At 39.4% G+C, this 21,862-nt stretch overlaps 3 protein-coding genes across 3 annotated transcripts; all 3 read left to right on the top strand.

Moving 5' to 3' along the window:
- The first annotated feature begins 3,902 nt into the window (after positions 1–3,902).
- Positions 3,903–5,739, top strand: apoc1 (apolipoprotein C-I). The gene is made up of 4 exons (XM_030783785.1): positions 3,903–3,983; positions 4,817–4,885; positions 5,096–5,234; positions 5,385–5,739. The coding sequence occupies exons 2-4, from the start codon at positions 4,831–4,833 to the stop codon at positions 5,446–5,448; spliced, it is 258 nt and encodes an 85-aa protein (XP_030639645.1). The 5' UTR covers positions 3,903–3,983; positions 4,817–4,830; the 3' UTR covers positions 5,449–5,739.
- Positions 5,740–14,552: 8,813 nt separating this feature from the next.
- On the top strand, positions 14,553–17,031 carry apoc2 (apolipoprotein C-II). Its single transcript, XM_030783784.1, has 4 exons — positions 14,553–14,597; positions 15,131–15,193; positions 15,800–15,962; positions 16,306–17,031. The coding sequence occupies exons 2-4, from the start codon at positions 15,145–15,147 to the stop codon at positions 16,400–16,402; spliced, it is 309 nt and encodes a 102-aa protein (XP_030639644.1). The 5' UTR covers positions 14,553–14,597; positions 15,131–15,144; the 3' UTR covers positions 16,403–17,031.
- A 1,887-nt stretch (positions 17,032–18,918) lies between these two features.
- LOC115821547 (trypsinogen-like protein 3) lies at positions 18,919–21,652 on the top strand. Its single transcript, XM_030785361.1, has 5 exons — positions 18,919–18,958; positions 19,076–19,202; positions 20,061–20,323; positions 20,808–20,929; positions 21,449–21,652. Exons 1-5 carry the CDS (start codon positions 18,919–18,921, stop codon positions 21,650–21,652), a joined length of 756 nt encoding a protein of 251 aa, XP_030641221.1.
- Positions 21,653–21,862: the final 210 nt, after the last annotated feature.

The raw sequence follows: 21,862 nt of genomic DNA, 5'->3' as shown, positions 1-21,862 counted from the left end.
CTGTCACGCCACCTTTTCAAGGTTTTGTGTGTGTGTGTGTATGTGTGTGTGAGTGTGTGTGTGTGTGTGTCTGTGTGTGCGTGCGGTTATACAATCAGACTTGTATGGGCAGAGAACTAATCTTTCAGGACACTCATTACTTTTTCTACCTGCTGTAATGTTCAAGTTACCAACACCTCCATACTTACAGCACCTCACCCTTACCAACAATGAACCATTCATCCTGTTATTTTGCCCCCAACCAATCCCAATCCCACAGTTAGAACCCCCCCCCCCAACCAACCACCAGCACCAGCACCACCACCACTCAATTTCCTCAGCATGAAACTCTGTCAGACCTTTTCTCCTCTTGTTTTTTTTACCAGCACTGTGCATTAGCGATCCCCGCTCACACGGAAGTTTTCACCCTCTCAGATATTTTACATTCGCCTGAATGGATAATTGGTACATGCACCTTCTTGATCCCTGTTCAGAGCCTTTTATCCTCGTTCCTCTCTCCCTCTCTCCCTCTCTCTCTCTCCCTCTCTCCCTCCCTAATTCAGACATGTTGGGAGCTGTATATGCATTCCATTGTTCAGATTCCCTGCAGACAAAGTTGGGAACATGCTGTGTCCCTGTTTGTGTTCTCTGGTCCTGTTTTGGGAAATTTTACTCTCAACTCTGTCCCCTTCACAGATATTTGTATTTGTACACACACACATTCACGCATAGGTGCATGCACACACACACGCGCGCACGCGCACACACACACACACACACACACACACACACAGGCACGCACGCACGCATGCACGCACGCACACAAGAAAGCACACAAGATTTCATCAAATGCAAACAAATGCTCATTCAATAAACACGAATGTAGCAACATTTCTAGTAAATATTTAAGATAAAAGCATTGCAAAAACATACACACACACACACACACAAACACACACACACGCACGCACGTGCACACACACACACACACACACACACAGAGTTTTACCTGCTGTATGCATGGTGATATGCAGATTTCATGCTGCCAGGAGATGTTCCTTGTCACTTCAGAATAATTATAAAGATTATTCTGTATAACACAGTATAAAATACCCAAACAACAGTCTGTGCTTGATATATAATTCAAAACTACACTCATAATAGATTCAGTGCAAATCTACCAAATCTATTAGACACAAATATGGGTGACATCTCAAGTAGTCCTTAAAATGAAGAAGCATCATTTAAAATGACCGAAATGCCTGTTGAAAGCACATACATACAAAAATCCATAAACTAATAAGTTAATTACTACCCATATGGATTGATTGCTACTAGTATGGATTGTAACTGCCAGTTTCACATATAGGTGTCATCTGTGGAGTTTTTACAGTAATGAGTGGAGAGAGAGAGAGGGAGAGAGAGTATTAGGTTGTTTTTTCTCGGATAATAGAGATCTTTGAACCACCCCCCCCCCCCCCACCCTCCTTTTTTAAGAAGAAAAGATTGGTTTCCTGCAGGTCTAAGCTGTTTGCTGATTTGGAGATGGAAAAAACAGGAAAACCACAAAGATTCTGTTGGTCAACCGGCACTGTTACTCAAGCATCGACCGCATGCCTCCATTTTACCCACACTAAAAAGAAACAAGCAAACATCTCTCAAGGAAACTGCCCTGCAGTAACCTCCAGACGTGGCAGAAAGCCAAAGAGCTTGCTGTGCTCCCCATTCTTATTAAAGACCTGTTCAAATCAGTGCGATTAAATGATGTTTTGCATGATGGTTTTACAAAAGACACAGTCTGAAAGTGGACGTAATAAAAGCCTGAGGTCGAAATAGCCTGAGGTAACCTGCCCTTGGCTAAAACAGTAGGAAATTTTAAGATGGGTCAAGACTTGACAGAAGATCCAAATCACCCTTTGGTTGGCACTGGGTCATTAGACATAGATGTTGTTGTTGTTGTTGTTGTTGTTGTTGATGACGATGATGACATCGATGTATTTTTGGGTGCAAAAATCTAGGGAAAATATACAGAAATAGAAGGAAAATTAGATATATTATTTGACACTTATTATTTGAGTACAGAGACAATAGGTGTTTATCATAGAAATTTTAACGGAAGTTATACTTGGGAATTCCCAGTTCTGCCATACAAACTATTTGGTTTTTTTTTAAGTCAAGTATGATGTTTTTACTCAGAGCAAAACGGAACATGTATCTTCATGTCCAAAAGATGATATAAAAGATTAGATACTTCTGTAAAGAAGCAGACCATGACAAAAATACACACGCGCGCACACACACACACACACTCTAAAGCATGCATACACTTGCAGAGCAAAGATTAAATCTTCACCCACAGAACAAAATAGAGGAAAAAGTTGGAGATGGATGGGAGGGGGCAAAAGTTCAGTGCCAAACGCTAAACAATGCCAAATGTAACAGAAAATGAATCTGTGATTAATGCATCCCATACAGTTGCAGCCACCTCCTGAGACTTTGACATCAAATCATTAGTAAAGAATGTCCCATAGCCCAAATTCAATAGAACTTGGTTCATTCCCCTCTGTTAACTCCTTTCTCATTTACATTAAGAGGTAACCATAGTTCATGGCCTCTCTGCATGACTCCATATTGTTAACGACCATTCACCCAAAAACTTTTTTCCACTTCCTCTTCTGCTCCGTCTAGACAGTCAGAAGTTCAGTTCAGAAACGAAAAAAAAAAAAAAAAAAAAAGCAAAAACAACAAAAGCTCAAAATCGGAAATCAGAGCATCGCCAGAGATGTCTGCCTAGTTAGCGTGTGATTTATTTTGAGCTCACATAACTGTTTTACAAAGAGAACTACCTGGAAGCGGCTATAGAGGTAAACAAATAAATGAATGAATGAGTAAATAAATAAATACATAAATGGAAGACAGGACAAGCTGTGTTTTTGGTCTCGGAACCGTTACTTTTTAGCTGGACAGCACACGTTTACGCATATAGCTCAGTGTTCTCGTCATCTGACTGACTTAGTTTAGTACAGTGAACTGGATCCATACAAGTTGACTGTCCCGACCCATTCTCTCCATAAGACACAGAGATAGTACTGTGCTGACACTGTGCAGCTGACCCAGTTCAACTTTTATATAAGTACACGCTGCTGCGTGTGCCTTGCAAGCCGACGCTGACATCTCAGTGACCAGATAACAGCCTTTGGTATCTTAGGCAGTGATAGACCTAGTTTATGGAGCAAATCAGAGAGCTGCCTTAGCTGATTAATGACATAAGGCCAATGTGGTTTTAAAGTAAATCCAAATTTGACAGGTTTTTGTTTCAATGAAATCATCAATCCCCAATGAAATCACCAATGTGACACAAACAACCATAACTTTGGCTGCAGCAGTTTAATTTCTCTCTCTCTCTCTCTCTCTCTCTCTCTCTCTCTCTCTTTCCCTCTCTCTCTCTATTTGTGTGTGTTTGTGTGTGGCTGTGTGTGTGCGTGTGTATTTGCATGTCTTAGGAGATTTTTCTCGATAAGGAGGGGAAATTTTGTGATGACCACACAAGCTAATATCTACCCTTTGTTATTCTGATAATAAGTGGACTTCAAACTATTCACTTTGTCACTGTACGTGTTCTACTACACAGACTGTTACAGCTAAGCTCCACATATATGACCGAGATAGCAGTCTCAAAGGTCACTGATACTGTGAGCTGCTTAAATAATTCTTACTATTTTCAGCAAATAGTTGAATCATGAGTATTATTATTATCATGCTGCATCATTACAACCATGAACGCATTTAACTGAGGTTTGAAATTTGATGGAACAGAGACTGCAGGTCCAACCAAAGAGAAACTTGAAGGGCGACGGGGAATCAACAAGTGCAGTGCAGGAGGTCTCAATAGGTCAGAGGTGTTGTAAACTGTTACGTCAGCATGTTTTTCAGGGCTATATAGAGCCAAACCATCACACAGTCTTTACACAGACAACTTCATTTTCTGCAGAAAGAGCACACAGGTATGGAATTGCTTTTGATCATATTTTAGACAGCATTCATTCTCGGATTTTTAGCTACATTTAAATTTGAATTTGAGGAAATTTTTGAATCGTCGGCGGCATAGCTTTATTGAAAAAAAAATGGGTTATTTATTATTTTAATTGATCGTATTTGTCTCTGACACGAAGAAAAAACATTGTAAGATTAAAACCATAAAAAAGAAAAATAAATAAAGCCGTGGAGTTACAGAGTCAAATCAGCGGTATTTTGGCGACATCTAGTCGTCAGCGTTTGACGTCTCTGTCAAACCATGAAAAACCAAAGGCGAAATTGGTTTGCTGAACTACAAATCTACTAAAATAAAGCAAAACATCTTTTTCACAATTTGTTCAGTGTTGGTTATTTTCCAGTGAAGTTGGCTCTTCTGAAATGCAAAAATATGAAATGACACTTTGAATTTTTTTGTTTGTTTGTTTGTTTTTCTGTTTTTTGGTTGCTGTTGTTTTTAATGAGACTTTTCCGTCTTGTCTGTCGTTCGTCTCGAATGCCTTAAGAAGTTAGTGAATGGGCTTATATATATATATATAAATACGCAGGTTTAGCCATGAATCAAGGAGAACATATTTTCTTTTGTGGTGGTATTCTGTAAACAAAATAAGAGTTCTCTAACGCGAACATTTAAAGTAAACAGAGCTGTCCAAGTTTACTGGTGCTGACGCACGCACTCACACACGAGGGCTCTGCACTGCCACTTACCACCGCTCCAGACAGTTTCTTTCGATTCAAAGTAGTTTTAGTGCATCGTAAAATCACAAAAAAGACATTTCTATAAAACTTGTGCTGTGTCCTTCAGAGTACACTGCAAAGATGAAACTGCCCATTGCCATCGCAGTACTGATGCTGGTGTTGGTCGCAAACACAGGTAAAAACAAATTCTGTCACATCTCTTTTTTTTCCTCTATCCTTTATTTCTTAAAGATACCTCTGAACCCCCCCCCCCCCCCCCCCCCCCCCCCCACCAACACCACCACCACCACCATCTCCTCCACCAGACACAAACACACACTCACAAATGACCACAAATGTAACCGAGTTGTACTGTGTTGATCATACATTAAATGATGTATTTCAGAGGCTGAGGAGGAGCCAACACTGGAGGAGCGTTTCACTAGCTTCGGAAACCAAATGAAGGAGATTACAGGTGACCTGGCTACTAAAACAAAGGACGCCTTTGAGAAATTTCATCAGAGCGAGTTCGCCACAAAAACCAGGTATCCATACGCTATGTCACTATGGGCGCACACACACAACATGACGCAATACGATCAGCAAGACACAGTGATGTTCTAGTTCCTCCTAATGGTCATATTCTATTCCTGCGACGTTATCTCCTATTGATTTTCTTCTCTGCACCTGTGTAGGGACTGGTTCACAGAGCAGATTGAGAAGGTGAAGCAGAAGATGGAGGAGACCTTCAGCAAGTAATTTAGAGATCCCCGGCTTCGACACCAATCGACAAATCTTTATTTTACCCAACGCAGCATCATTCTGACGCAGTAATCGTTAATATGACGCTGCTGAAATTTGTTGCACCAGCGGACGCAGCAACTGTTACAACCGCTGCTACAGTGTTGGTCTGTAGACAGTTAATGAAATTTGTACATGCAATTGCCTGCCATGTCAGGACTAACTGAAATATAATTCCTGGAAATTGTGACACAAATACTGTGAAATTGTCAGAGCACGAAATGGTAATAAAAACAATAATTTATTTGAGACTCGTCTGTGACTTACTTTTATAACCTTTACGCGTTTTCCTTCTGTCATAGGTAATTTGGTAGCACGTGCACTAATCAACATTCTTCAAAGAGAGAGGTAGTTTACAGAGTTAGTGTTGAAATAAATTTGAATTGGAAACATGGTAACTACCATTTAAATGCAAAAAAGATAAAAAAGAAAAACAATCACCCCGTTAAAAAGTGTTGGAATGTGGAATGTGGAATTTCATCATCATCATCATCATCATCATCATCATCTTATTCTTCTTCAGTTCAAGCATTTCAGTGACAAACATGTAGATTACTTTTCGTCTTTACCAATAATTGTGCCATTTTGAAAGACTTCAGTTTTACATGTGTGCGCGCATGTGTGCGCCCGTGTCTGCGTGAGACAAAGAGAGAGAGAGAGATTGAGAAAGAGAGAGAGCATCCGCTGCGATGTTGACATTTGAAAACACAGAATTTAAAATATAAATCATTATAAAATTTAAAATTGTGATAAACTTGAGAGTAACAAGAACCTACCACTAACTAAACACATTATATCAGAATCAAACTCTCTTCAGCACTGAGGTCAACAGGTAAAAAAAACATCAGGCCACATATTTATATATTTCACAAGGACACTGTCTAAAGTCATTGTTTACACTATGTTAATAATCACTTTTTGCTCCTGCCGAAGATGGAATCTCAGCTACAGTCCTGTCCTGCAAAGCAGCTTTCTCGTTTGACCGAAACAGACTGACCCGTACAACTGGTTTTCTTTGAATTTAACTCACATGTTGAGTCATTGATCCCCTCTGTCTGTCCAGTTAGAAGCAAAGTCCAAACAGACAGTAAATAAAGTTAAACAGACACTCAGATATTTCAGCACCCCAAAGCATCTGTTATTGCATTTGTGAATTAAAAGGTGTGTTTATTTATTAGTAGGTCAGTGGTATGCTACATGAAGTATGCTAGGTCCTCGTGTACATTTTGATTTTGACCAAATAACTTAATATTTAAACTCACTCCTGTTAGGGTAGCTGCCTTTTTAAAATGCAGGTTCAAATAACACTAAGAGTAACCTCTTCATTCAGATAAATAAATGAATGAATGGATACATTTAAATTTATGAAATTTAAAAGGTCTAGTCTGAATCTACCATTGCACTCTTTGCCAGCTGCTTTGGATAAGACTATCTGTTGGTATAAATATAAATGTCCCTTGCCAAAATCACTGTACACAAGCTGCACAAATGTTCATCATATTCATCAAATGGGTTCTGACACCTCCTCTAATGCAACGGGGAAAATGTCAAATATTTAATTGTTTCCATGGTGATTCTAGGACTGTATCGTTGAATTATAACTAGATAAGACGTAAGCAGTTTCGTGCTGTCGAGGCTCTGATTAAACACAGAGGAAGAAACGAAGTGATAAGTCGACATGCCCTAATTTGTCACGGACTTTGTTCGTTTAATCTGCAGATGAACTCAACTGAAATATTTGTCCATTGACTTCAACTGTCAATAAAGGAACCGTTGACTGTTGGTTGGCTTACCTTCACTCCCCGGACGCGCGTGCCCTGCGCAGGGCATTTCTGCCAAAGCAAGCTTATGTCGGTTCGTAAAATTGTTCACTGCCTTTCCGTCTGTCCGTGTGGGGCTTGTCACCGTCTGTTCAATAAGAATGTCAAAACACATTAATAAAGCTAAGAATTTTGAATGAAAGTTTGATGTGCGCTATGTACTTTGTTCCAATACATTTACTGAATGAAGTTAGCAGCACTGAATAAATGCGTCACCTGAAGCAGTCATTACTCAGAATAATAGGTAACCTATTTCGCAGAATGTGAATTGATCTCGGCACTGCCACTGTTCTCGTAATCATCCAATCACTCACAGTTAGAACCCAATCAAAACCCTCTTATTTGATAAAAAAAAAGGAAATCGACTAGTTAAACGGACGAAAGAACTTGAGTCTCAAAGCCTTATTTACTTGCAACTAGTTAGATAATCAATCCATACAGAAAAGACTACATTCCTCACAATACAGTACAAGAGAGCATAAAGGTAATTATTCGCATGCATGTATCATCCAACTTTTCCTTATTAGTATTATCAAGTTAAGTTTTTGTATTTATTTCATGTGTAGTTTATCTGCTATTAAGTCCTTACATGGGATTTCTTGGGTTTTCTAGATGTCAAAGTTGGCACTTCTTGGGCTAATCGTGGTGCTGCAAGGTAAGGAATATTCTACATAACTACATCTGTTCAATCGCCTGTAGTTCAGTCAAATGCTGAGCATAGCATCAGCTGAAATAAAATGTATTTTTAAAAACGATCTGACAAAAATCGAACACCCAAAGTTTATATCTCTCTCCTTCTTTTCCTTTATCAAAACATCTGCCTATTGCTCTTTTAGTATGTGCGATGAAGGCGGACTTACAGCCCACTGATGGCCCTGAAGAAGAGTCACGGGGGATTCTGGAACGGGCACGAGATACATACCAGTACGCTTAAACACATTAAGCATACATTAGACTATTAAATGATTTCCCATTCTCGCTGCACACTCAGCTAGACATCTATCTGCCTTCTCAGTGTTTTTCAATATTTATCTGTAAATTTGTCCATAACCATTTTTTTTATTTAAAAGAGAGAACATTACTCTTTATAATTGTCCCATAGAGGAATATAGATTATTAACATACGTAGTGCATGAAGAACAACACAGAATGCTCTTTTCTGAACCAGTGCAAATGTCACTGGTGGTAGATATTTATGTCAGACGTTAATGTGTGTGTGTGTGTGTGTGTGTGTGTGCGCGCACGTGCATGTGTGCATCTGTCTGTCTTTCTCTCTGTCTGTCTGCCTGCCTATGTGTGTGTGTGTCTGTGTGTGTGTGTGTGTGTGTGTACCTCACAGGGCAGCTAAGGACAAAGCAAAATATGTGACTGCAATGATGTCTGACTTTGCTGCTATGTACTACGAAGACCACATAAAGCCGGTCACTGACCCGTACGTCACATGGGCCAAAGACAAAGCGGGAGGGCTAAGGGACACAGCAGGAAGTTTCTGGGAGAATGTGAAAAATAGGCTGTCCTCATGAAAAAAAAAAAAAAAAAAATTGGCCACCGCTGGACACGTGCTAACTCAAACAAAGCCACCTGAAGATCCTCGTTGAATCAGCGTGTTCTTCTTTTTACATGTGAAAGCTTGAAGCTAACAACAACAACAGCCCCATACTTACTCAGGTTCAAATCCATTCTTTCTGGTACATCTGAAACATAAAAGAACCCCAGAACCCCAAAGTTTGCCATGCACATCATACCATAAACCGTAAATATGAGATGACCTGCGCTTTTACAGATGTTTCAAACTGAGTTGATTTCATCATTTTCTACAACCGCTCATGGCAAAATCTATACACTGATTGTGTCTAAAAAAAAATGAAAATACAGAAACAACATATACCATTAAATAAGTCTCACGGCATTGCTTGCATATTGATTTTCTTGGATTCTGATTTCCCAATATTTCTTGCACAGCTCTGTCCTACTTGTTTAAACAAAACTAAAAATACTAAATAAATGATACATGTATTAAAATGATTAGTGTTTGATTTCAAATGTGACGGGAAACCACAAGAAAAAAAGGCAAAATCTAAAAAGGCATTAAATGAATGAAAAACATGTTAAAGATGATAAGCACTCGATTGCAAATGTATTATGAAACTCAAAATAAGAGTGTTTGGTGTGAAAGAGACAGAGAGAGAGAGAAAGTGATAGAAAGCCAGGGTTGTTGATTGAACTAAAACCAGAAGAATATAGGAGAAAAGGTGAAGGTTCAGAGGTCGCTGACCAGACACGTTGCGTTGCCTGGGGGAAAGTTCATTCAGTCCATAACTCTGTGTTTGTGTGTGTGTGTGTGTGTGTGTTACTATTATGTGGAAACATCCAGACAACCTTTGGACAGTCCTCTTGACATGTCAGTGGGATCTCTCTGCACATGAAGGCCAAAAATATTGATTCTGGAAAATTTTCAACAGGGAAAAGAATCACTCATTGCACTGTATGCTAGATGCTCTGCTCTCCAGAGAAACACTGAAAATTCATATTCACTATTTTGCTTTTGAAACAACTGAAGAGACCTCAAGACAGCTAACATCCAAAAGGCCTAGTTTACTTGGACAGTGTGTGTACGTGTACTTAGAGTGTAATTAATATTATTGCACTGACAGAGATATGCATGCTCACAGTGGATTCTATGTTTAGATACACACTTGCAGTCATATTACACTTATGCATGGGTTAAAATGGACTTTGTGTGAGTAAACGAAATTTTGAGTGTTTGTCTTGCAAGAACAGAGGGTTCCAACAACGTGGGTGTAAGTATGTATGTGTGTGTGTGTCTGTGTGTGTGTGTGTGTGAGAGAGAGTGTATGAGTGTGGGTGTGTGTGTGTGTGTGTGTGAGAGAGAGAGAGAGAGAGAGAGAGAGAGAGAATGTGTGTGGGTTTTAGATGACGTTTGTTTGGTCAAATGGCAGGGGGCATATAGGGGTCGCGGTCAGACAGTATATCTGAAGAGTCAGCGTGGGCTATATCTGCAGTCCTACAGTTCGCTAGACAGCTGCATACACCTGAGGACCTCAAGGTAAAACACTATTCTTCTAAAACTTACTGCAACTCAACTATAACTTTACTCTTTAGCACTACATAGTGCATTTAAATGCAGGTCTTTTATTTTATAAATGACACTTCATATAACTAACAATAACTGCATTTATTTTACTCTGCATATGTGATTTCTAGTTGCACCTGTGACTGTATACATCCTGGCTTCAGAATTTTAATTATTTTGTTCTTGCATGTTGTGACTTGAATCAAAACATGAAAAAAAGACTGCACAGTTTGGAGCATTGACATTAAAGCTTATTCAGTGTTTTTTTTTTCTCTTTAATTTATCATTCATATTCTAAACCTTCATTTTTGTTTTCTTTCTTACAGATGAAGCTGGCACTAGTCCTAATTGTTGCACTCCAAGGTAAGACCTGAAGTCTGCAAAATGTCTGATTTACAAATGAATAGCAACAACAGACCACAGAGAACAAGAAAAAAAAAAATGACGATTTTCTAAAGATAACCACATTTATTTGCAGCTCAGGAATAATCATTCTGATTTATCTTCTGCACTAAATTCCTTTGTGTGACTGCTCACTCAGTCTTTTAAGGGATGCTAAAGGCCTGGAGAATCTGGTTATTCAGAGGGTTATTCAGGCACATGCTTAGTCAGTCATTTCTCAGCTAATTTTGTTCTAACTTAACATTGCACCCGTAACACGTAACATTTTATGATTGCAACTGGCCAGTCACACACGCACACGTACAGACATGTACACACACACCAACTACACCCAAATGCACACAAACATGCTCAAATTCACAAACATGTTCAAGCATTCATGCAAGCATTTAATTAGACACATAGCATTCATTTATAGACTCAGTCACTGAGTGCGACTTTAGTGTAAAATGAAAAGCAAAAACTTCAAAGGTTTATCAACTCTCCCTTTTATCTCCCATTTCTCTCTCTCTCTCTCTCTCTCTCTCTCTCACACACACACACACACACACACACAGTGTCTGTCTGCCTGTGCGACATTCCTGAACCCGACAAGGAGCTGGTGGAGAAGTATGAGGGGCTGAAGGCAGTGTTCACTAAGAGGATAGTGAATGCTCTCGCCAAAGCCCAGGCTGCTCTCACCCCACTAATGGAGGGCTCCAGCACGGGAGACAAAGCCAAGGAGTACGCTGAAGAGCTGCAGGCCCATCCTAGAGTTCAGGCTGCCATAAAAGTCGTCACGTAAGTATAACATACCACGCTTAAGCTCAGATCTGGCCCACTCTACACTCACTCTCTCTCTCTCTCTCTCTCTCTCTCTCTCTGCATCTCCCTGTGTTTCCCTATCTCCTACTTAGGCAGCTTGTATCTTCCTCTTTTTGTCTCTTGCTACCTACCTCACTTTTTTTTTATCTGTCAAACCACTTTAAACAATTACAAATAACAAAAAAGAAAAAGTCTAACAGAGTTCACATAATCTTAACGAGTAGTATCACTGCAACCTTAATATGCAACCTTTCCCATTCATTTTTTAGTTAGTTTGTAATCCATCCAGCCTTCCATCCATCCACCCATCCACCCATCCATTCATTCATCCATTCATCCATCCATCCATCCATCCATCTGTGCATCCATCATTGCATTCATCTACAGCTGCTGTTCAGTAATACCATTGTGTGTGTTTGTTATGGTTCTTACAGCGGTGTGGCTTCAGAGCTCACCCCCCTCGTGGACAGAGCCCGCACTGCTCTCTTAGGCATTTATGGTAAATACCTGCGCCCTCACGTTGGCGAATACCTGGACCAGGGCATCAACGAAATCAAACCTGTCCTGGACAGAGTCCTCCCTGCTGAGGATTAAGAGAGCTCCAGCATCTATCCTTAAGTGCATGCCTTCTAAAGGTTTCCCCCTGGTGGAGGAATTGTTAATCTACGCTAAGCACACAAGCAGCCTGCTGAGAAATGGCATTAGATACCATAGCATCTGACTGGGATGCAGAATACACAATGCATCGTTACTGCTTCTAGACCGGACACAAATCTGAAAATCGAAAAGAAAAAAAAAAACGTCATAATCGTAAGACCCAAATACTAGAAATAGCCTCGCTCCAGATCACAAACGGAATTTTCTAGATGTAAATATTTATCCCTCTGTTTTGTTTTAAACAAGAGGGGTAATGTGTCTGTGTTTGTTCTGCATGAATAAAGAGTATGAATACCAAATATGTTTCCGCTGTTTGATTGCTGTTTGCCTGCAGCTAAACTGTTCAATGTGGGAAAACTTGTAAAACATTACCTTTTTTACTCCCAACATGTTTTGATATGACCGCTGTTTTATTTGGCTGTAAAGTCTGACGTGGTGAGAGTGTCATACAAAAAGATGACATATATTTGATTGTAATGTTAGTCTGAGCCAACCTTTACGGCAATACCATTTCTCAACATATTTTGTCTTGTCTTACACAGGTTGGAGATAAACCAATCATTCCACGTTTACAGCAGTCATTGAAAGTCACTGAACTGTATTTCTTAAAGAAAAAAAAAACAACACAGATTCTTAAAATGACGTTCAGATGAAGTGACAAAAAACTGAAACATGTACTGCTTGGAACTATTTGCAATATGTTATTGTTGCCCTCAGTTTAAATATAGAGGCTGAGTATATCCACAGCACACTCATCTTTGTCTGGATTCCGACTCAGTGACACTGTATGATAATAACAATTCAGCCATTAGGTCTACATAGCTGGCAGAATGAATTTGCTACCAGAAACATTTGTGTGTGAAGGCATGAATATTAAACTCAGGTTTCTCATTGGATCTTATGAGGCTCAACAGGGAACAGGATACCACAAACACCACACACACACACACACACACACACACACACACACAGACAAACACAGACAGAGAAAGGACTGTTTTCATCCTGTTGTGTATGAAAACACACACACCCATTATATATGATTCATACACTACACACACACACACACACACACACACACACACGCACACATGTTTATTGCTTTGATAACAATAGTCATGTGATACAATCATGAAACTGTTACTATCGTGAAACTGTGACATTACACAGATCTTGAACTTTCTGAATTACTCTTTGATTAAAGTCCCACAGTGTGTGTTATGGAGCACTGTGGAGAAGTGATTGGATCAAGAAATGGGTCAGAACTAAGTCTAAGACTAATTAAGATACTGTAACAAGGCCTTTGTGACTGGTCACCAATTACATTGACACATTTGAACTTTGCTTTGACAAAGCAATTTATAATAACCTCCTCTGCTTAAAACTCAGTCATTGGTTGCAAAAAATAAAGAGATAGATCAAAGTCATTATTAAAAAAATGTAAAAAAAAAAAAAAAAAAAAAAAAATCAGCACCCATGTAATGATCAGTCAAAACTGGCTTTTCACTCTGTGACAGATGCAGGTTTGTCTTCCAATTAGTTGACACATCACAATTTGCCATCTGTTAGAACACTTTTGGAACGAAGGTTCAAACCAATGAACTATGCAAAGTTCTGCACAAGAAGAAAAATGCAGTAAAACTTTTGAAAAAAAAAAAAAAACAAACAAAAAAAAAAAAGAAGCCCTTATGAATTGCCTTTGCACTGCTGCACTGTGTGATTGACCTGAGATTGGATCGGCTGACGTGTCTGTGGTAACATAGACTTAGGACTCTACGTTCTGGAGGCGTACATGTGTCCAGTTGTGCAAGAGAGAAGTTTGCGTACTAATCTGGAGGGGAGGGGTCTGCGGGGGCGGGGGGGGGGGGGGGGGGGGGGAGGGGGGGTCAAGAATGATTCAAAAGTGTTATTAGAGTGTATCTGTGCATTTTTTAACAATACAGTTGGCCGAAATCCGTTATTACTTTAAAGTAGATGCTTTAAAGCATCATCAGAAATCAAACCACGGAAGAGGAATCATGATCTTTCACGTGCGCATTCATTTTTGATATGTACACTAATTTTTCCACTGTAAATTCGTTTCGCAGATTCTTGAAACTGAGGCAGAAAAAGCGAGGGCAAGTGAAACGTTATCTCAAGTCTCACCCACTATCCTATTTTAACACAGGCACACAAACACACAAACACACACACAGTACTCTCACTAGGATTTATCTAGGCGCACTGCCCTTTGGCATGAGATCTGTCGGGTCAACAAGTTTTTGTTCATATATATATAAGCCAGGCTAGACCTGTTAACCCAATCTCACACTTTCTGCTCAGGAAACAGAGTGAGTACTGCCATTCTCCTTTTCATTTTGTACTAAAACCAAGAAATCATGTATGGAAACTACCGGAACAGACGCTCAGTATTGCTCATTCAGTACTGGTTTTTTCCATTTTCAGTTGTCTGCTTTTATTTCCTCTTCCGACTTACTTCCAGGCTGTTTGGGTCTATTGAAATGAATATTTTTAGGATTTATATAATCCACATGAAATGTTTGTACAATGACCTAGATCACAATATGTTTTATTTCAAGTTCTTATTGTAACTGTCAGCACACACTGAGTTATTTTAAGCTGAGGGCAGATGCACAATCGTGTTTAAAAGGAAAGAATGACATATGTAAGCATTTATCTACTTGCGAGGTATGTGTAGCGCATCTCATCGTCTGGGTTGTTATGGAAACTGTCTTGTTCGGTTTTGTCTGAAAAAGCACACAAAACCAAAGTTACAGCTAGGTGAACTGAGGGTCCTTGGTATAATTGTATGAGAATGCAACTCTCTCTCTCTCTCTCTCTCTCTCTCTCTCTCTCTGCTCAGAAGACACAGTCACCATGAACAAGCTGCTCGTTGTCACTGTCCTCATTGCTGCCCTTGCTCTTGGTAAGTTAGGTCCACTCACCCAGGAAATACTCAGGCATGTCACCGACTTTAATTTGCTAACCCTTTAGATTCAAGCAGTTTGACTTAATTCAGTATTAAATTCACAGATTTCTCTCCATTTCATACCACCTGTCAGTTTTGGGGATGACTCATGATTGGTTTGGATAGGAACAGGTTTATATCACTTAGCAGCCAGCCTGTATTAGTGTTACAGTGATTCACTATTTAATGTGAACAATCATGTATGTTCATACACTGCAAACTTACCAATGTTTAATTAAGTTAAATGGCCGGTGTTTGTGTTATCTCATTCCGGACCCAAGCTGGGAATACACTCTGTATTAGTTTAACACTGACAAGTGTGCTGTATAATGTGGAGAAGAATACTGACCAAATAAAATGACATCCATGCCTACAATAACATCCATCTATATGTCATTTCTCAAAGCACAAGGTGAAAATTGTTTGAAACATTTTGAAACATCTTAGGCACATTGAAAGTTACCTAATTACCATTGAAGAGCAAAATGAATCAACAGTAATTTACATGTTTTGTTATAACCTGTCTTCGCCCTAACCGCTGTAACACTCTGTCACCCACTACAGGAGCGGAGAGTTTCCGCATGCCCAGGCAGGCTGAAGAAGGGGAGGAGACAGGCACTGCTTCCACAATGATGGACGGACTAAGGTCTTATTATGACAAGACTGTTAACATGGCCAATGAATACCTGGAGACCCTCAAGGGCTACAAACTTGAGGAGAAAGCAGCGTAAGACTTCACCTCATTGTTAACATAATCTGATCTCCTGATGCCACCCAGAGTATTAACACAGAGCATATAATTCTATAAGAGACTGTGTAGTCTTTGAAGCTTCCATAGACTTGTGTAGTATTTACAGCACAAGACCTTGCAAGGTTTGGAACTTCAATTTTTGGCCAACTATAACTATTATGACATCATTCGTAAATTCCGGAACTAATGAATTATGTTTTATCACCATGGAAACATGCCAAGTGTTGCTCCATAGAGACTGTAATCAGTCTAATCTCTTTCTTTCTTTCTTTCTTTCTTTCTTTCTCTTTCTTTCTTTCTTTCTCTCTCTCTCCCAAAGGAACCTTTACCATGAGACCACTTCTGCTGTGAAAACCTATGCTGGAATTCTGCATGATCAACTCTATCACACCTTCTACCCCCAGGAAAGTGCTTAAGTCTGGAATCATCCCTCAACAGGAAGACCTTATATCTGTCCCTCTCTATGTCTGTCTGTTCTCTCTCTCTCTCTCTCTCTCTCTCTCATTCTTTCCAAGCACTACACTCAGTGCTTCACATTCAAAGGAAGATCAGGCAATCTGGGATCAAAACAACACCTCTGTTAGGGCACCAAAGACCTATCAACACATGTTGAGCACGCTTTATTCTCAATCTTCTTTACGTACAACTGACAACATACTACAGTAGCCCAACGCTCTTCAGCTGACTTCAAAGAGAGACGGATATTGAGCTGTTGAACTAGAATTTGAGATGGTGAACCGGGAAAATACCTCGGTTTAGGGAATAAAGATTTGTGGTCCATTTGCTGAACAACTGCGATTGGCCCCTCAGCTGTTTAACCACATAAGCAAGTCTTTCAATGCAAATGGTATGAAACATGTTGTTCAATGTATGACAGTAGCTCCAATGTCTTTTGGTACCGCTGCCAAAAATCATACTAGAATGTTTAAAACGTTGTTAAAAAAAACTTATTTTATGTCAGCATTTGGTTACTTCAAACAAACAAAAAAAAAAACAAAAAACAATGCACTAATATCTTGCAATAAAATCAGTAATTTATACAAAATGTTTTGTGCACTTCTTGTGATGTTGTCCTGTCATATGAGTTAAACGTGAAATAAACATAAATATGATGTACAGCTGTTTTAAATCAGATTAACAGCATTAGAAACAGAATTGTACCAATGCAAATTCAAAAGATTTGACTATCTAGCAATCAATCAATAAACACCAAAGAACCAAATTTATAAGGACAACTGTTCAAATCAGGATCCTGACAGAGAAAAGAGTCCCAGCTTTTTTTAATATTAGGTCTCTTTTACAAAAATGAGATAAATGCTTCTAAGATCATTTTGAAAACCAGAGGTTTAGGTTGAAGTTCTTTACACAGAATCAAGTGAACGGTTTAAAAAATATATATATATATATGTATATACGTGTGTGTGTGTGTATGTGGGTACACACACACACACACACACATATATATATATATATATATATATGTGTGTACAGTTAAGCCCAAACTTACTCATACCAATGCCAAATTTGCATTTATAGTGAATTTTTATTTGACCAATAGGTTTCATCTTAATGGAAATGACATAAACAAGTGACAAAAGACAGTAAGACCATGTGACAGAGATGTTAATGATAAATTTTAACTATTTCTATGTTTTTTACATTTTTACTAAAAATGCCATATCCAAAATTCATGTTGATACCCCTTCAAATTGTCGCATATTTTTGAGAAAATGCAAGCTTCTATTCCAAATGGCCCTGGTCATTTTTACTGTGTTCTAGAGTATTCTGATCAACTTCAAATTGAGAACAGTTCATGTAATAGTTCTCTAGGCAGTTACTAGTCAATTGCAAGTCATGGCTAAAACCAAAGAGCTTAGTGGGGACCTCCAGTTGCACACTGTGGCTGCTTACAAGACAGGGAAAGGCTATAAGGCCATGTCCAAGTGTTTTCAAGTGCCAGTGGCCACAGTGCTACACTGTGTTCTACACTGTGAAAAAATCTCAAAGCGCGGGGTAGGGAAGCAAAAGTGACCCCTGCGCTGGTAAGAATGGCAGTGCAAGAGGGCAAGCAGAATCCAAGGATCACCACCAAGGCCATCCTGATGAATCTGAGCAATTCTGGTACCAACATCTCAAGGCAGACACTCCAGCGGACACTGTACAAGGCTGGTGGTCTCCATGGATGCCGACCAAGGAGGACTCCACTTCTCCAAGACAGAAAAGAAGAAAGCTTTTGGTCATATATATATGTGTGTGTGTGTGTGTGTGTGTGTGTGTGTGTGTGTGTGTGTGTGTGTGTAATTTTTATAATCATCAATTCATGCTTAACAATGTTTCCAGTATAAGACTATAGGACCCATCAATGTCTGCCTATTGACTTTAGACCACAAAATGCATTCATTTCACCAAATGCCTAAGATTTTTACAAGGATTAAGGAGATACTGGCATCTGCAAGGCATTCGTGTATGTAAATAGCATAATTTCTTTCATATTTTACAAGCTACACATAAGAGGTTTAACCACAAATAGTTCAAACATCAAAGAACCAAAGACATTACAAATACATAAATAAGTATTTTTCCATCAGTCTATTTGAAGGAAGCTGGAAAAAAGATTATCAGTGGTGGAATGACAGAATAATCCATCATTCATAACACACTGCAATTACAATACTAATTAACTAACTCAACATCTGGTTAACAGAAAAAACCTGACAAATGGGCACAGTAGGTCAATTCATTTTGAAATACTAAGATCGCTTCCAATACCAATAAAACGATCAAATGCATAAAGAAACACAGGAAGCCATAAAGATAAGGGTTAGAATTCCCGTCACAGTGGCAGATCCAGGATACAAGCTGTAAACAGGTGCGTAACAGGACTTGTATATAAAATGAACACCTCAAGGCGGACAAAATAACAGACGCAGACATGAAGCTTGTACTGTTGGCTTTCTTACTGGAGTGTGCAGGTAAGACATGAAGAATTGAGCAGTCTCAATCCAGCGAATCCATTATTAATATTAGAGAGACATCAGAGAACGTTTTGTTATTTTCTCTCCAACTTTCTCTATTTTTTTCTCCCTCAGTGACTATCTGGGCTGGCACAGAATGCGAGCCCCAGTCTAGACCCTGGGTTGTCCATTTCTCATCAGGATGCAGTGGAGCTCTAATCAATGAGCAGTGGGTGCTGACCGTCATGGACTGCTATGTCACGTACGTAATTACACACACACACACACATATACACACTAGGGATGGTGAGATTCACCGCGGTGCATGGGTTTTAACTTCAAAGATGCGACTACATCGATATGAATCGATTTAAATGAAACCAGTCGATGGCCCGATTCTAAAGTTGTGAATCGGTTGACTGAAGCTTTGCTGCTAATTCTACTTCAGTATTAACTAAACTGCCGCGGAACTTACTGATCTTACGTTACAAGTCATGTTATTTTCAAAATAATAATGACCGCCTCTCATTTGCAAATAAATCTAAACAGCGTCTCGTGCTGAGCTTTTACAAGAGTAACTAGGGTGGCTTGCGAGGTACAAACAAAAGCAACATGTCCAACAACGCCGACACGGTTTACAGTGCACCATCAAATCTAAAATCTAAAGTTTCAGAAACATACGGATTTTACAAGAAGGAAGGAAAATTAGACAGAAGTCTGGTCATTTGTAAGGTCTGTTTGTTCATAACGTCTTTTTTGTCTGTGTCTATTAGAAAAGTAATACACATGTAATTCTGAAATGATACATTTGTCATCCATTTTTTCCCGTGCCAGAAAGTAACAAACATACTTTGGATTGGTCTTTTATGAAATATATTTATTTGAGGGTAAGCAATATATGCCGCTTTAATAGAATATGTTAAGAACTAGGCTATGTCAGATTGCATCGTAACGCATCGCACCGAATCGTTCAGTATTAAAATGCATCGTCCCTGAATCGTATCGTAGCCCTTGCATCTAGATACATTTCGGATCGTCTTATAAAGGAGAGATGCACAACTCTAATACACTTAGACACACAGTTTCTTGTCCCTTACAATTGCGTGTCTTGCTGTGCTAGCCCGCAGGTAACAGTGGCCTACTTGGGGAAGAACAACTTAAACGTCGAAGAAAACTCCGAACAACGAATTTTTGTGGACGTAGGGATCGTTCACGACCCCTACATGAGGAAGAGACGTCGCAGGAGCCCCCTTCACAATATCCAGATGGTTAGGCTAGCCACGCCAGCCAAACTCAACAGTTACGTTCAACCTGTGTCTCTGTCCACAAGATGTCCACTCCCTGAGGATGACTGCGTCGTGTCTGGCTGGGAAACACGCCAACGTAAGGAACCGGAGACGTTTGTGTGTGTTACAGAGCAAATGAGAATCTGGGTTCTCAGTGAAAACAAGTAACATTCTAATACTTCAGAAACATAAATAATAAAATACCTAGTTTACAGTCTTTGTCTTGTATAAACATTTGACCTTGTTTACAAAATGTGGCAATGTCAGCAAACTCTATTTTACAAACGAATCACACTGTTGGTCTCCTAAATCTGATTTTGAAAACAACAGAAAAAAATTGCATGTGACCACTGACAGCAAGCAATGCAATTTCATGCAGTTGTGGATATAGCCAACATATTAGACAGTTAAGACATACCAACAAGTTGATATAAGAGTATTTGTCTGTTCTGCCTGTTGTTTGATTGTGCCTGTGTGTGTGTGTGTGTGTGTGTGTGTGTGTGTGTGTGTGTGTGTGTTTGAGTGTTTCTGCAGATTAACTCAACTACCTCTCTCTGCTCTCTTTCTCTCTCTGTCAATAGAGTCTTCAATGCAGTGTGTAGTTCAGCCAATCCCAGACAAAAGGGCTTGCCAATTTGAGATGTTTGGTCCTCCAGATGAGTTCTGCACTGAGTATGTGCACAATATAACTGGCTCCCATCTGGTGAGTGATGTGCCTGCTTTTGTTAAAAGGTTTCCACCAGAGAAACTTCCAGCACCATGACTCATCCTTTCTATTGCCTCCAAGTACCATGTAACATGTAACACAACAGACATGGTAATACTTAAGAGTACATTACAGTGTAATTTCTTTTAAATGATTTGTGTATTTAAAACGTAATAAGTATTATATTCCCCGGGCTCTGCACGCAGCTGCCCACTACTCCTAGTGTACATATAGGATTAGTTAAATGCAGAGGACAAATTTCACCATGGGGACAATAAAGTACTTCTTCTTCTTAAGTATTATATACAAGCAGTTCAAGGCAATAATCTGTTATATGTCATAACTTGTAACTTCCAGCGTGTAGTCTCAGGTAAATATTTGCTTTAGAGACGTTTCAGTGCTGAAAAATATGCTATGAAAGTTTCTTTTGGGTTTTGTATCAGATCAGATTCCTCCTCCTTTTTGCTTCTCTCCATCAAATCCTCTCTTTCTCCCCTTCTCTTTTTTCTTCTGAAGGCTGAGGGGAGTCCGATGACCTGTGGGGGGTACTTGCAAGGCTTGGTGTCGTGGGGACAGTGGTGTCTTGAAACTTATGAAGTTGAAAAGAGCTATTCTTGTGTCTGTCACTACCATGACTGGATAGACAAAGTCATGAGAAGCCACGTGTCGACCACAACTGCCGCCCCCCGGACGGACACCACTCGATTTGTCGCTGTGTGAACACACACACACACACACACACACACACACAATGCATTTTCCAAGTAGATTCAAACAAAGGAGAATAAACACCACAAAATAAATTTAGAAAAGGAAAACACATTCTTCATTTCACTGATGAATTTTCGTAAATGAAGTATGAAGTACTAAAATATGTTTTTCTGCTTTGTTTTCTTTTCTTTTCTTTGCTGTACTGGTTACTGCAAGCTA

The sequence above is a fragment of the Chanos chanos genome, chromosome 9, assembly GCF_902362185.1.
Source record: "Chanos chanos chromosome 9, fChaCha1.1, whole genome shotgun sequence".
Classification (NCBI taxonomy): Eukaryota; Metazoa; Chordata; class Actinopteri; order Gonorynchiformes; family Chanidae; genus Chanos; species Chanos chanos.
The sequence above is the reverse complement of the archived record's forward strand: the minus strand, read 5'-3'. Positions and strand labels throughout refer to the sequence as shown.